General features: G+C 46.6%; 2 protein-coding genes across 2 annotated transcripts in view; one reads left to right on the top strand and one right to left on the bottom strand.

Moving 5' to 3' along the window:
• LOC136560505 (D-beta-hydroxybutyrate dehydrogenase, mitochondrial-like) overlaps positions 1 to 2,007 on the bottom strand; it is a 16,913-nt gene extending 14,906 nt beyond the window's left edge. Inside the window, exon 1 of the mRNA XM_066556367.1 lies at positions 1,878 to 2,007. Within this exon, the coding sequence (XP_066412464.1) occupies positions 1,878 to 1,976 (99 nt within the window). The 5' untranslated portion in view covers positions 1,977 to 2,007. The remainder of the gene's footprint in view (positions 1 to 1,877) is intronic.
• BDH1 (3-hydroxybutyrate dehydrogenase 1) lies at positions 1,971 to 15,285 on the top strand. The gene is made up of 7 exons (XM_066556366.1): positions 1,971 to 2,101; positions 3,285 to 3,416; positions 6,448 to 6,520; positions 8,016 to 8,126; positions 10,416 to 10,557; positions 12,068 to 12,220; positions 13,456 to 15,285. The coding sequence occupies exons 2-7, from the start codon at positions 3,334 to 3,336 to the stop codon at positions 13,923 to 13,925; spliced, it is 1,032 nt and encodes a 343-aa protein (XP_066412463.1). The 5' UTR covers positions 1,971 to 2,101; positions 3,285 to 3,333; the 3' UTR covers positions 13,926 to 15,285.

Here is a 15,285-nt window from a genome sequence, read left to right as displayed (position 1 = left end):
AACCCCATCCCCAGCCAAAGGGATCCTATGCCAGAAAAACTTGTGAACACAGAAAAGCCCAATCACTCTTATCTTTTGAAAGTCCTAAGATAAAGCTTAATGGGCCTGTTCCTGAAATTTGATAAGGCCAATCTGCAGCTTAATTTGACTCAATGCTGGGACAGGCAGAGAGGACCAGTTATCAGCACAGTGACCTTAATGAGCATTCTGAGGAACTCAGGTGCCTCCCTCACTCGGGGTCATACAGGGCTGCCTGGAAACACTGCATGGGAGACAGCACTCCAGTGCTGACAGGGTGCCTGGGACAGCATGCCTGGGGTCTGCTAAGAGCACTTCTTGTACCAGAGGTGCTGCTGTGGCATGTGAGCACAGTAACACTATGCTGTGTGATCCACAACACTATTCCTCACAGTTCAGGAAGCCCTAGCAGAGCAGCCTCATATTAACCTGCAGTCAGCTCAGATGTACACAGCATTTCCTGTTGGGATACGGCCAGTTTATTAAATAATATAATTTATTTTACTAATGCAGGTGATCCATCAGAATTATACATTTACTGCAGAACAGACTGAAGAAATTGAAGCTACTTTTTCAGCCTGTCTCTCTAGACAATGTGGGAATATGGCATGCTTAGCTAGACTTAATATTTTTCTAATGTGCCATTTGGTTGGGGTTTTTTTATCCTGTTCCCATTTGTGGCTCCCCTGACCATTCCCCGATGTTATCACACAGATTGATTTTAGGATAAGTGCAGCTACAAAGTAAACTTGGCTTGTTCCTTTTTCCAGGGTTGGGAAAGTTGAGGTTTTCAATCCCAGGAAAAAGAACTGAAAATACTCACTAAAGGGAAGGTATTTTCTCAAGTGGAACAGGGATGGAGAAAGTAAGAGAAGCAGAGTGGATGAAGGAATGAAGTGGGAGGCTGCAATCAGACTACAGCTGTTATGTGGCCATTCCAGGGGGAAAGACTGAGCTGGAGGTCCTGAAGCAAAAACATTGGCTCAGAGAGCAAGTCATATCCTGGGCATCCAAATCAGCACGGACAGCAGGTCAAAGGAGATGATCTCTCTGCTTTGGTAAGACCCCACCTGCAGTGCTGCATCCAGCTTCAGTCTCCCAGCACAGGAAGGACGTGAACCTGTTGGAGTGCATCCAGAGGAGGCCACCAAGATGGTCAGAGGGATGGAGAACCTCTCCTATGAGACAAGGCTGAGAGAATTTAGATTGTTCAGCCTGGAAAAGAAAAGGTTTTGGGATGACCTAATTGTGGCCTTTTACTATCTGAGGGGAGAGCATTTACAGGAGCATGTAGTGACAGGACAAGGGGGAATGGGTTTAAATTGAGAGTAGGTTTAGATATTAGGGAAAAAATCTTAACTGTGAGGGTGCTGAGGCCCTGGCACAAATTGCCCAGAGAAGCTGTGGATGCCCCATCCCTGGAAGTGTTTGAGGCCAAGGCGGACAGGGCTCTGAGCAACCGGGTCTAGTGGAAGGTGTCCCTGCACATGGGACGGGGTTGGAACTGGATGATCTTTAAAGTCCCTTCCAACCGAAGCCATCCTATGGTTATATGAACATCCCCGTCCCAGTGAAGCACTGCGGGGAGGGAGCAGCCACCGCACCGCGGGGTCCGAGGGCAGCGCCCGCCCCACCGCGGCCGGGCCGAGCCTCGCGGCAGGGGCCTCATCGCCCCGGGCCGTGCCCGGCTCGGCGCTTCGCCCCCCTCACAGCGTCTGTCGGCTCCACAGCCAGCGCCGCTCCGGCCTCGACACCTGCAGCGCCTCTGCCCGGCCCGGCCCGGCGCCATTTTGGGCCTCGGGGGCGCCTCCGGCGGGCTCTGCCCCGGGCGAGCCCCGGCCCCTCTCCGCGGTACTCACGGGCAGGGCGCGGCGGGCCCGCCGCAGGAGGAGGAGGAGGTGGAGGAGCAGCACCCCCGCGGCGCCCAGCGCCAGCAACAGCCCCGCTCCGCTCCGCATGGCCGCAGCCTATCGCCGCCGCCGCTCCGGCCCTGCCCCCGGCCCGCCTCCCGCCGCGCCCGGCACCGCGGCCCCGGCCCAGCCTCATTCAAACGGCAGCAGCGCCCGGCTCCCGCCGGCTCCAGGTAACGCGCGGGTAGCGCGGGGCGGGTCGGGGTGGGTCGCCGCGGCCCCGCGGAGCTCTGGCAGCCGGCTCGCACGGTGACCTTGCCCGCGAGGGGCGCGGGCATCTTCTCTGCGCGGCCTCTCCCGCAGCCGCCACAAGCCCGGGCGGCCGCGCCCCCGGTGCCTCGGCCGGGCCGTGAGCGCGTTTGGGGCCGCGGCAGCCGCGTCCCGGAGAGGGGCCGGGCCGGGCCGGGTCGGCGGGACCTGCGACGGAGCTCCGGCCTCGCCCTCTCCCTGCAAACCTCACCAAAACCCGCGGGGACACCCGCCGTGCTCCCGAATTGGATCAAAGCACCGGGATTTCTGAGGATTAGCCGAGGCAGCGAGCCTCCTGAGCCCTGTCCGCTCCCTCCCTCCCCATCTCGGTGCCCACCGCTGCTCTTTCTGCGGTAATTTCGCTGCTTTCCAGCCCAGGCCTGGTTTCCAGCAGGCCCCGAAGCTGCCGCGATGGCGGCCCAGCCTTCGGCAGAGATGCAAACCACCCACAACAACTGAGATACCGTTTCTCAGCTTCAATAAAAGGGACTGGGAGATGGTTTTTTGTGTCTTGGGTTACTTTTATCCAAGATAAATATGATTTAAGTTGATTTTCCGTACCAAAGTCTCGTTCTTGAGATGTTTTCACTCGGTATTGAGTTTATTGGTGGTTCCCTGTTCTTAGTCCAGCATCACCAACCACTTAATTACCAAAAAATGTATTTTTAACTGTGTGGCTGTACTAGCTATAAAGCAAAGGATTGTTTTGGAAACACGTCACATAACATGTGACAGTCATAACATCACCTGTGACGTGAAGTTATATTTTTGTTCAAAGTTATTCCATATAGCTCATTTGAAATAATATATTCCATATGAGTACCTTAATTTTTTTCTGTTTCAGAGAAAACAGTTAAAGATGCATTAAAGAAGAGAAATTGACATTTTCTTTAAATGTCTCCCTGCTTGGTAGTTTACTTAGAATGCTTTTCCTTATTTAAAAGCATCTTGGCTGGCTCAAGGTTGAGCTATTTATCTCTGTCTGAGGGACTGCAAGGGGAGAAGATGAGTTCCTTTGGACTGTATTTTCCTGTTGAAATACATGGAGTCAGCATGTCTTACAAAATAATTGAGCAACTAAAACAGAGGTGCTATCTTGTGTTGCAGAGCTAAGGAAGAATAGTTTTGCTTTTGGTAAAGTGTGCTAGTTGAAAACATGTTGGCCACCAAGCTGTCCCGCCCTCTCTTGAACTTCTCCGTGAAAGCCCTGAATCTCAAGGACCCAGGGAATGGCTTCAGGTAAGTAACTTGGTGGAAAAGAGGAAAGAGTGACATCTTGAGTAAAGCACATGTCAAAGACTCACTTGATTTCAGTGGGACAGTTTATTTACAGAGTCACAAGGTGGTTGAGGTTGGAAGGAACTTTTGAAGGTCATGTGGTCCAGCCACTCTGCTAACGCAGGGCTTCTCTGAGCTGGTTGCCCAGAGCTGTGTTCAGGTGGCTTTTGAGCATCTCCAAGAATGGGTACTCTAGAATCTGCCTGGACAACCTGTGCCAGGGCTCAGTCACTGAGCTGAGCACAGCAGAGATGGACTCTGTATGCAAGGAGGGGTTGGCAACATGTTGGATTTTTTGTTGTTTTTTTTTTTTTTTTTTTACATTTCAGTTAAAAAGAACATTCATTCAGTATCCATCAAGAGGATTTTTTGGAATATCAGCAAGTAGGCCTTGCTTCAGTGCAAGAAACTGTCATATATTTCTGTGACTTCCTGTGATTAAAGAGGCAGCAAATCCCATGAAATAAGGAAGTTGAGAGGGAAGGTTTTACTGAGAAATAGAGGTGGACTGAGTAGTTAAGCTGGTTCTTTTCTGCAAATGAACAGAAAATTGCCTATCTAATTCTAATTTCTATCTCTGAAAAAAACCCCAACATTTATATTGCTGTATGATTGGAACCTCTTAGTCCAAATTCTGAGCAAGTTGAGTGCTTTTCCTGGCTTTGTTTTTGAGCAGGGCTCCCGAACAGCAGTGTGGTACTACTAATAGTACATAAGCCATTTAGAAGGGGCTGATGGCCTGTTAAACAAGAACTGCCACCTCCAGTGTTGCTCTACTGCTGCTGATGGGGGTGTCCAGCATCACCACGGTCAAGGGTGGCTCTGGTAACTGGGTGTTGGAGATAGCTATGCTGTTAAGAGATTTCCTGTGCAAACAGACATAGGTCTTTTATCTCCTGTTTGCTCCACATACACCAGAGTTCACCTGCAGGAATCTGCTGTGGCCTTAAAAATACAAATAAATGTTTTATTAAGTTGAGGAAAGAATTTTCAGCATATTCTTGTTTTTTTTCTTCCGTCTTCTGTTTTGCTTACTGTGTATTTGTGCTTTGTGTGTCTTGTACTCAGGGCAAACCTGTGTTGCATTTGGAAATCCCCACAAGTTGCTAAACCTGCAATGGAAATCCAGCTGTTCATTGAAAGGCAGTGCTGCCACTATACCAGTGTCTTAATGCACTGAAGCAGCATTTTTGTACTTGACTCTTCAAGCTGATGACTCCTTTTTTTGGTGGAACTGAACAAGAGGCAGTGCACGATTACAAGCACAAATTCAATTTGAGGACCACCTGTGCATTCTAAAGTCTCTGTTGTGGTCTCTAGAATTCAGTGATGCAGAATGACAAAAATGGCTTATGGTACCATGTGGGGGCTCACATCACTTCCTGGCTGTTCCTGCTGATGACTTTCTTGCTCAGCAGCAGCCAGCATCTGTTCTTCTTTTGCCATTGCCTTCAGGTCAAGATAGGCAGAATGTCTAGTAGGTATTCTCTACAGATTATTGTGAATTGAGTGCAGCAAATCAGTGCTCTGCAGTGAAATAACAGGGTCAACCATGACACTGAAAAATAAAACCCAAGTTCATTCAACTGTAAGAAATGTTAGGAACATTTCTGGGCACTTTAAGACACACCAAGAATCTTAGTGTTGAGGTAAAAGTTTCAATCCAGGATTGCAGGTCAGTGATGTTAACACACACTGCCTGGGGACTGACCTTTGCAGCAATTAAGTTTGCTATAGCTATTTCAAGAGCTGATTTGGCTTGTGACACTCTAAGTTAGAAAAACAGCTTAACTGTTTCAGGAGGGTGTGAGTGAACACCCTTGCCTGAATGTGTCATCTCCTTTCCCATCTGGTTCAAAGCTTCTGCCTTCACAGATACCTTGATTTCCTGAGATGTGGCTCAGAGGCGAGAGTATCTGCAAGCTGCTGTGCAGTGTAGCACAGGTCACCCTGCAAGAGCCTGTGATGTCTGAGCTGGAGATAATTGTGAATGATTATGCAAATTTACTTAGAAACCAAAAAGCAGCCTGAAGATTAGCTCTGGGAAGGATGGATGCTGTTGGAGGAGCCAGAGGGTAGATGAAGCACAGCAAGTCCAAGGGAAGGCCAAAAGCTTCTGGAGGGCAATGTCAGTGCCCAAAGCAAAAATGAAAAAGCTGATAAAGTCCAGAGAGGTGCCTGACAAGGACAGAGCTTGGGTTACGCCGCTTTGTTGTTCAGGCCCAGTTTTGATGAATGATGGCAAGACTTAAGACAGAGTGATGCTACTGGGTAACATAGCTTTTCTAAATGGAATCTCATTTCCTGGAAGGCATTGTTGCTTTGCTCTGGTTTGTCTTTGTGAATATGTTTTGTCTTCTGGGAGTCACACGTACTATGAGGAGGAGCTTCAGATCTGCATGGCAGGTATTGCTCAAAGACAGTGTTTCTTAGCTTAAAAAGGCAATGTAAAATCTAAGTGTATTTAATGGGGAAGAAGTGCCATCCAGGGTGAAATAAGGATGGAGCTGTGTGTAAAAGGAGTGAGACAAATCCAAGCAAATTCAGCCTCAGGCTGGGTGTCAGAGACAAAGCCGCAGCAGAATACCTTCATCAGACAAATTAATAACTTCCCATACCCCAACTTTGTGCACATCTTAAGTGAGGGTGTTGTTGCTTTTGAAAATGCAAACACTGCACTGCCCGTTTTGTGGGTGAATGCAGCTCTGTGCCTCCAGACCAGGAGCTATTTTAGAATACTTTGTAATACCCAGACAGCTTCTGCAGCTGGAAATAGCATCAAGGTCTTTGGAGAAACAAATGTGTCATACTGTAGGAAACACACAGGCTCAGAGTAAGGAGAAGTATAGACTAGATTCTGTCTTCCCAAATGACAATCTACATCATGTATGTAGGCAGCACTACATTCCTTTTCATGTGTGTGTTGCTGCAGCAGGCTATGGATAAGATATTCCACATCTGACTGTTCTGTTGGTTTGGGTTTTTTTAACAGGCCCGTGCAGAGATTTTCCCTCCCTCTGTTGTCCCCGTGTGGCAGCCGCTCTTATGCAAATGAAGTCGATCAGGTGAGTGTGACTGTGGCTTCCAGGAACTGGTTCTGCTGAGCAGGGGTTTTAAAATCCCTGAAGCCTGGTGACCAATTTCATCTTTCCAGTTTGCCAGAAAGACTGCAAGCTGGACCTCTCGAGCATGCTCCACATTCTTTCCACACCGAGCTCCCATTGACGTAGCACGGTATGTGCTGCTAAGCATGGAAATAAACAATCATACGAGTGGGTTTTTTCTATTTTTGGAACTCACTCAGCAGATTAAATGTTCCACCTTACAGTGGAGGGAATCTGCATGACAAATTCTTAATAAAGCACTCTTTCTCGAGAGTAGTTGTTTAAAGACATGTAAATAAATCAATGTGTCCTCACCACTTCATCAAGAGAGTGGCCCTTTTTAGCAGCCCTCTCCTTGAAGATACTGACTTGCCAGGAGCAGTGCCAGGCAAAAGGGATGATGTTTTGTCATCTTGTCTGTCTTGTGGCACAGAACTCAGCACTGAAGCAGTGCTAGAGCATGCAGAACTTGCTTCATAACTCTGGAACAGAGTTTCAGAGGAACTCAGATGTGATCCTCACATCACTGCAGGCTTCCAGTGTGAGAAGCCTTTGCTGCTTCCACCCAGCTTCCACCCTGATCAGTCCTTGGGTATGCTGGGGAAAGCCAAATTTATAGCTTGTTAAAAGAGATGAGTCGGAGTGAATTGCAGGCAATTATTATGTAATCACACCCACAGCAGCACCTTGCATGTGCAATTGTTGCTGTTGGGCTGTCTGATGCACTATTTTAGATTGTTATTTAACTGCTTGTTATTTAACTGCTGCCTGTCTTTGGGTTAAAAAAAGGAATTTGGAGAGGGAAGGAGGTATACTTCCATTTAAATTCTAAGTTGGAAAAATAGGAAGACCAAAAGAGCCCAACCAGACAAAAAGAGTGATGACCTACTGGTCCTAATTTCACATATTAACCCCACTTGAATCTTCTTAGCCCTTAGAACCCAGCTCTAGAGAGCTTAGATGCTAGAGAGAGAGAGATAAGTGAACAGTCAGAAAGATTAAACTATATCCTTTCTTCAGTCAAACTGTCTTCTTCATGCCCTATGGGCTACATGCACACAAGAGTGGACTCCTGCCTGCTTTGAGCATATAGGAGCAGTTCCTGGTGAAGGGAAGATGTCTTGGGAAGTGTCTGGTATATTTTCAGATTTCAAGATGGATGTGAACTGCCAGAGCATGGTGGTTTGCTCGGTCTCTTTGCCTTGGAAGCCTGTTTGCCAGAGGTGCTGAACTCCTCCATGTTGGGAGGGCAGTGATTCTGCCTCACTGGAGTGAACTCAGCTTGAAAATGTCATTCCTCGTGTTCAGGTGGCGCTGGGCGGCAGGAGGCAGTGAGTGTAGAGAACAACCCCAGAACACACTGCTCCTGGCCAAGGATGTGACTTATTCTTTGTGCTGCAAATCACCGATATCAAATACTCAGTTCCAGTGCATTTTGTTCTGGTTTGTTTTGCAGATTGGCAGCAGAGCTGTGCTCATAACAGGCTGTGACTCAGGATTTGGATTTGCCTTGGCCAAGCACCTGCATGACAAAGGTTTCATTATTTATGCTGGCTGCCTGCAAAAGGTAGGGAAAACAAAAACTGTTCTTCACCTGTGGCATGTGCAGCGACATATAGCAACTGCAGTCTTCCCTCTCCACTCTGCACAGCTTTCTGCCAAGGAGAGGGAGGGTGGTTGGTACAGGGAAAGACACAGGTGTTTGAATTTCACAGAGCAGAACCAGGACTGAATGGTGTCTAGGGAGGTTCTTAATTAAGTCACAACACTGTGGTCTGTTCCATGTCTGAAGAGCTGGAATCCCAAAGCTAATTTTATAGGCTTAACTGTAAGCAAAGTTTGGTGTTGGGCTGTGGTCTGGACCTTTGGCCCTGCTCTCACTCTGTATATATTTATGGAGGGCTTATTTTGATTAATTTTGAAATACACCAAACCACCAGTGATTTTATAGCATGTGTTCTGAGCATATTTTTCTATATTCATGAGCACAGCCATGCATGGGGTGTGTATTGGGGGTCCCCTGAAATAGTTGGGTGGATGATGGAATCCCACTAGTGCAAATGAGAGAAGAATGAGGCCACAAACAGCTTAGTGACACAGCCTTGATATGCTCTGGAGGAGATCTTGGTGTGGCAAAGCATTGATGGTCATGGAGAACAGGAGAGAGTTTTAGTCTCTCTCTCCTTATGAAGCGCTGCACTTTTTTTAGCTGCACGGCCATTTCCTAACAGAAACAAACTTACTCCTCAGGATATCCTGGGGTGGGTCAGCTAGTTTGATCTAATCTTATAGCTCACTCATCACTATAAACATATCTTGAATAGTGGCACTATTTAAAGAGAATTTGCAAGAATTCTGTAATGTATCCAACTTTCTGCTATTATTTTTTTGCATTATTACTAAGTTTTGCTTAAATTAGTAGTTTGTTTCTGCTGCATTTTTTCAAAATAGGTGTCTGTCCCGATAGCTCTGTCTTGTGTCCCAGTGTTGAATCAAAGATTTATTTGTTAACCTGGGCTCCCTCTACAGGCGTCACAGCAGAACAGGACACTTGGTACAATTTGCTGCCTTTTGAAAGGGTTCAAGACAAAGAGGGTAGATAAGTACTTTTTTGATAGGTGTTTCTACTCAGCTTTTGTAACTGAAGATCAACATTAGAGAATATAAGAACACAGCAAACTTAAAAAACACTGTTTAGAGTAATAGCCTGCCTCTGTGTTGACTGAAGTAAAAAACTTCAGAGTTGCAAAGTTACTTATGTGTTTCATTTCTTCTGTCTGAGCTGCTAAAAAGCCACAATTTCCAGTGGACATACCTAACAGTCACTGAAACCTTCCTTCTATTTTTGTTGTCTTCAGTACTTTTTCTACTGAATGCATGTTCTTGGAAAATCTCTGACAATTTCAGCATAAGCTGACATGCAGCAGCATGCCGGAAGTCTTTTAGACTTTGATCAGTATTTACTTCCTCACAGAAAAATCAGCAGAAAGCTTTGCAATATCACTCTGTAATTAAATATTGCTTCTTTAGCTGAACTCACACACCATGTTCCAAAATCTGTGTGGCCATGCCAAGAATGGTAACAGCAGTTGTCATCAGAAAACACTGGAAAATGCCAAAGCTCTTTAGTTAGCTGAGTGGCCTCCCATGTGTCTTCAAGCCATTATACTTTCTGTAGGACAAAAACAATTTCAGGAGACTGAGCTGATTTTTCACTGTGCTACAGGCTTCTCTAGCAAAACCATAAACAGAATTCTGATCAGAGTATAATTATTGCTGGCGCTGATGTTAGCAGCAGAAAAAACTTGATGTCTTTAGATGTTAGATAAAAGTGGAGGTAGAAATAAGGAACATAATCTTTGGCTTGGATATATTTGACCTAGCCCTGATGTAGAGGAAATGACTCTGAAACTTCAGTATCACTTCCATGGGTTTGTTTTTCACAGCCCACCTGCACATCAGGAGCAGACTGCTGCTGGGGAGCCACTGTGTCCTCAGGGCATGCACACTTATTAGGAATGCCATGTCCTTACTGCAGAATAAAAGTGCTGGAGCTTGTACTGAACAGGAGGTGCTTGCTGGGTGCCTTGCTGCACCTCTGGCTGCCTTCTTGGAGGTTAAAGTAGTTTGTACCAGCTGACTTGGTACAGGACTCATGGTCAGATGGAGATGTTTGAGGAATGGTGTTCTGCAGGACCGGTCCTGTCTGCTCCCCTTATTCCTAAGGCTGCAGGACTGTCCTGAATATTCTGTGACTGCCCTGTGCACTATTTTGTTTGATTTGATAGTTGGTAGGCATTTGATATTCTGCACAGCTCTTTAGCCAGATTGAAACCAGCACTTTCTTCCCCTCTAGGACAAGGGAGAGGGTGGCTCCAAGGAGCTGGATGCCATGAACAGCGATCGAATGAGAACTGTGCAGCTCAACGTCTGTGACAGCAAAGAAATGGACCGGGCAGTGGAGCATGTGCAAGGCAGCCTCGAGGACCCAGAGAAAGGTGGGTGTGTGCAATGGGCTCTGAGGCTGCAGAGGGACAGGAGCTTCCTTGGCTGGCCTCTGAGAGCATTGTCAGGGTGTATTTCAAAAGCTGAGCATGTGATTGAAGGACATGAATCTTTGAGGAGCAGCAGGGCAGAGCAAATGGCCTGTTTGAATTTTGTACCACGTCAGAAAGGAGCTTCCCACTTCACACAGCATCTACAAAGAAAACTGCTTTGTTCTCCACTAGCTCCTGTAGGGACACTGGCAAAAACCAGAGTGGTGTTCAAGGTCTGGGATTAGTACTTTGTTCCTGTGAACTGAAGTTCATTGTGACTCCCTTTCTGTTGTAAAACCTGCCCCATGCCCAAAGATTGGGAATTACAAATGGAAATATGTCCTCTACTCTTTCAAACAGCAAAGGAAATTGAGAGGTTTTCCAAAGAATTTCCCATGAAGCCAGCTGGGTATCATTAATGCTATTGTAGATACTACCATTTACAGTTCAGGGGGTAGCTGTACTGATTTTCTTAGCCTGCCTACTTCATTCTACTGAGGTGAGCAGCAAATTCTGCTCCAATGCTGTGAAAATTGCCTTTGCTCATACATTTCTGAAACCTTTCCACCTTTTGAAGTACATGTTCCTCCTAAAGGATATTCACATTCAGCAGAAGGTTGTTTTAAGCAGAACAACCAGTAATGTTTTGGTTTGGATTTCACAAACCAATTTCTTTTTATTTTATTTGTATTTAATTTTTACATATGGATCTTCTATATAAATTAAGTTTTCTAGCTCTGTATTCTCAAGCACAGGCCAGGATGAAGTTGCCTTTCCTGGGCTTCTTCTGATAACACAGATCTGGACACAGTCAGTCAACAGATAAAAGGGAGTTTTTCTAAATGAGAGACAGAAGCCTTTCTCAGACCTTTCTCAGCATGTTTCCTGTACAATTAGAATATTATATTAAATGAGTTAATTTTATTTAAAATTCCTTTCAAATCTTTCTTTTTATTGCCAAATGAATAGGTAGCTTCAGTTGTTGCCATTTTGGCTGCAGCAGAATAAAAGGGAGAGGCCATGGCATGCATGCTCACCCATGCCTACACCCTCCTTCCCAGCACTGCAGACACTCTAGTTCTTATGGTGACAGAAGGGATTTTACTTTGAAAGAATTACTCTTTTGTTTCTTACAAGTTCATTCCTAGTCTTATTATTTGCATTATGTATTTTGCTTCTTTTAAAAAATTATGATGGATAAAAAAATAGTGGCAAGGAGAACAGCTTATACAAGGCTGAAGTTCTCTGCTGGCTCAGAACTTCCTGGGAAGCCTCATTGACAGCACTTTGTGGCTGCAGTGTTGGGTGGTACAGGCAGATCTCCATGGTGCTTCTATTTTCTCAGGAGACTGAAGTGCACTCTGGACTCTCTTCTATCTGGTCTTTACCATCACAAGTCATAATGAAAAGCTCTGTTGTGTGGTTCAATAACCTCCTAGCACAACTAATGGTGCTTGATTTTGTCTTGTAGGGCTCTGGGGGCTGGTTAATAATGCTGGGATCTCCACGTTTGGGGAAGTTGAATTCACCAGCATGGACACCTACATGGAGGTAGCTGAAGTGAACCTGTGGGGCACCGTGCGAACCACCAAGGCTTTCCTCCCGCTCATCCGGAGGTCTAAGGGTGAGTGACAGAGCTCCTGATTGGCTCTCCCTGTAGCAGGCCCCCCTTTGCTGTGCTAGAGGCCAGAAGGTCTGTGGCACTTCTCTCTGCACCATTGACACCTTCCTGCCCTCAGAGATACAATGTGGTCCCCAGCAGACAAACGGATTGCTTCACCTCTCTGAGTTACACAGCAGGCCTGAAAACCAGTTCTTTCTCTTTCCCATATGTGTTGCCTTCTCCTGCAACATCCCACACAAGATCTAATCCATTATATCTTCTTTTACCTGTTCAGAAACTGCAGCTCACAATCAATTACAGTGCCAGGAGCATTTCTCCCTGCTATATAAAAATCAGCTGTGACAGGGTGGGCAGCAGCAGTGCAAAAAGCTTCTTGCAGGGAAGTTGTTATTTTGCACTGTTACTCTGGGAGCCTGTGATGCAGGAAAAGAGGGGGTTGTACAGCAATGACATGCAGACCTAGAGTTTGCATGGGTCTCAGCATAAAGAGGCAACAGCTTTCCTGTGCTAGGGCCTACTACCTGACTAAATGAGAGTATTTTTCACTCTTGAGGCCTCCACAGGCATTTACAGTACTGCCCTGTGCTGCTGACCTGGGCTGGATGTGGCCTGGGTAGCCCTTCTTCCACCAAGGAAGGCTATCCACTTCTGAGGTCAAAGTTTCCCTTTCTAACACAACTTAGCAATGAGCTTTGGTAGAAGGTGCACAGAACTCCAACCTCTACTGAGACTACAGCATCCACAGCCTCTTACCAGCATTTTCCCCAGCCCAAATGGATGGCTTCTGGCAGGGAGAAAGGCCTCTGTTCCTGGAGCCATAACCCAGTTGTCACATGGAAGAGTGCAGTGGACTTAAGCTGCTCTGCCCATTGGTGGTACAGGAACAATCTATTCCATTTTGAGAAGCAGACACTCTGAGCCACCACTGGCCTTTGATTTGCAAATAAACAAGCTTAGCTTTGGTGCCAGAGCCTTTCCTTTTTCCCGCTTTACTTTTCTGAGCTCAGTCCAAATTGCTGCTGAGCAATCCTGTTTCCCCCTTTGCAGGCTCTGTCAGGAGCACAAACCTGAAGGGCACTGCCTAAGCCAGCACTGCTGAGGCAGAGCCATGAGCAGGTCTGCCTGGCAGTGGGCAGTGGGCAGGTGGGTGGGTGCATGTTCGGGAATATGTTGGGTGGTGTGTGGCTGGTACCTGCTCCAGGCCAGGTCCCATAGCTCAGCTGTGCTCTGCCCAGGTCGCGTGGTGAACATCAGCAGCATGATGGGGCGGATGGGCAGCCCTGCCCGCTCTCCCTACTGCATCACCAAGTTCGGCGTGGAGGCCTTCTCCGACTGCCTGCGCTACGAGATGCAGCCCCAGGGCGTCATGGTGAGCATCGTGGAGCCCGGCAACTTCATCGCGGGCACCAACCTGTACAGCCCCGAGCGCATCAAGGCCATCGCCGACAAGATGTGGGACGAGCTGCCCGAGATCGTGCGCAAGGACTATGGCCGGAAGTACTTTGACGAGCAGGTCAGCAAGATGGAGTCGTACTGCAACAGCGGCTCCAGGGACACGTCGCCCGTCATCGAGAGCGTGGCGCACGCGCTCACCTCCACGGCCCCCTACACCCGCTACCACCCCATGGATTACTACTGGTGGCTGCGCATGCAGATCATGACCCACATGCCCGCCGCCATCGCAGACCGGCTCTACGTCTACTGAGGCCTCACGCTCATAAGCTATCCAGGTGGGAAATCTGTTTTAAAGAGAGCTTTGTACACACTTCCCATTAGTCCTTTTTAAATTTTTCTAACCTCATTTCAGAGTACTGTATTTTAGCTCTAAAGGGTTCATTTAAATATCTGACATAACCTAAAAGGCAGTAATTTGCAAGGGATGTTTCATAGGCAGGAATATGTTATGTTTGTGCAGGGACAATGATTTTTTTTGCTATTTATTTCGTGTAATCCTTTCTTTTTTCACCTCAAATATGAAGCTGTAATCATTATTTAAACTGCAATTGCTCTGAAGCTTTTTCAGAATAATTTCTGCTGATGGCCAAACACAATCTTCACAGTTCCTGCCTAGGATGCAGCCTCCACACCATAAAACAGAGTCCCTCCATGCTCTAATGGCAAACCACTGCTTCCTCATGACAAAGAACGTCCATCTGACTTTTCCAGGCCTGGTCATAGTAGCCCAAGGCAGAGCAGAGACTTCTTTAACTTGGGGATCAGAACTCAAAATGCTCAAGGTGCTGAAACTGAGCAACTGACCCCATCCCTTTCTCTCTTAGAATTACACTGATGGAACCCTAGAGAAAAGGAACCAGTCTGCTTTTCTCGCATGCTTTCTTGCAAAGGAGTCCAACAACCCAGGGACTCACCCTTGCAGACTTTCACCACGGGAGTTCCTTACTTATATGAGCATTCCCATTACTGTGAGCAGCTTTACGCACAGGACTGCAGGTGTCAGGATTGGCCTGCAGTGACATTTCCCTTCTCTTCACAGTATCTGAACATGAACTCCAGAGTTAGCTTGGAGAGGAGCTTCCCTTGAGCTCCATTGTGGAGCAGACGGAACAGAGAGGGTTACAGTCACATCAGTGAATGCCCTTCTCTCCAGGGACCTCAGTTACAGCCAAGTATTTGTACAGCAGCTTGCACAGAAGGGCCTTAACCCTGACCAGGCCTCCAGTACTGCAGCACAGGTGATGATAACAATCATAACTTCCACTGAAGGAGTCACTGAGCTGAAATACTTGCCACATGAGATAGATCTATCAGAACGTCCATAACAATAATGTTAACTTTAGGAGCAGTCTCATTTCCATGATGGTTGTTTACATAGCTGAGAAACATTTGTTTTGTACTTTAAGAAAAGAAAAGGAAAAAAAAAAAGAGTCTTTCATGAGGAATTCAGAAAGAGGAAACTTTTATAAGCTTGAAAGGCAAAAGTAAAAAATAATTAATGACCATTGTTAGTGAAGTTGAAAAGAAGAGATTTCATGTGCTCTAGTAACATACTGTGACATGATCAAACTCCTTTGGCTTAATAAATGTATACATGAATGGTAACAAAA

The sequence above is a fragment of the Molothrus aeneus genome, chromosome 10 (assembly GCF_037042795.1).
Source record: "Molothrus aeneus isolate 106 chromosome 10, BPBGC_Maene_1.0, whole genome shotgun sequence".
Lineage (NCBI taxonomy): Eukaryota > Metazoa > Chordata > Aves > Passeriformes > Icteridae > Molothrus > Molothrus aeneus.
This window is presented reverse-complemented; position numbering and strand designations above follow the sequence as displayed.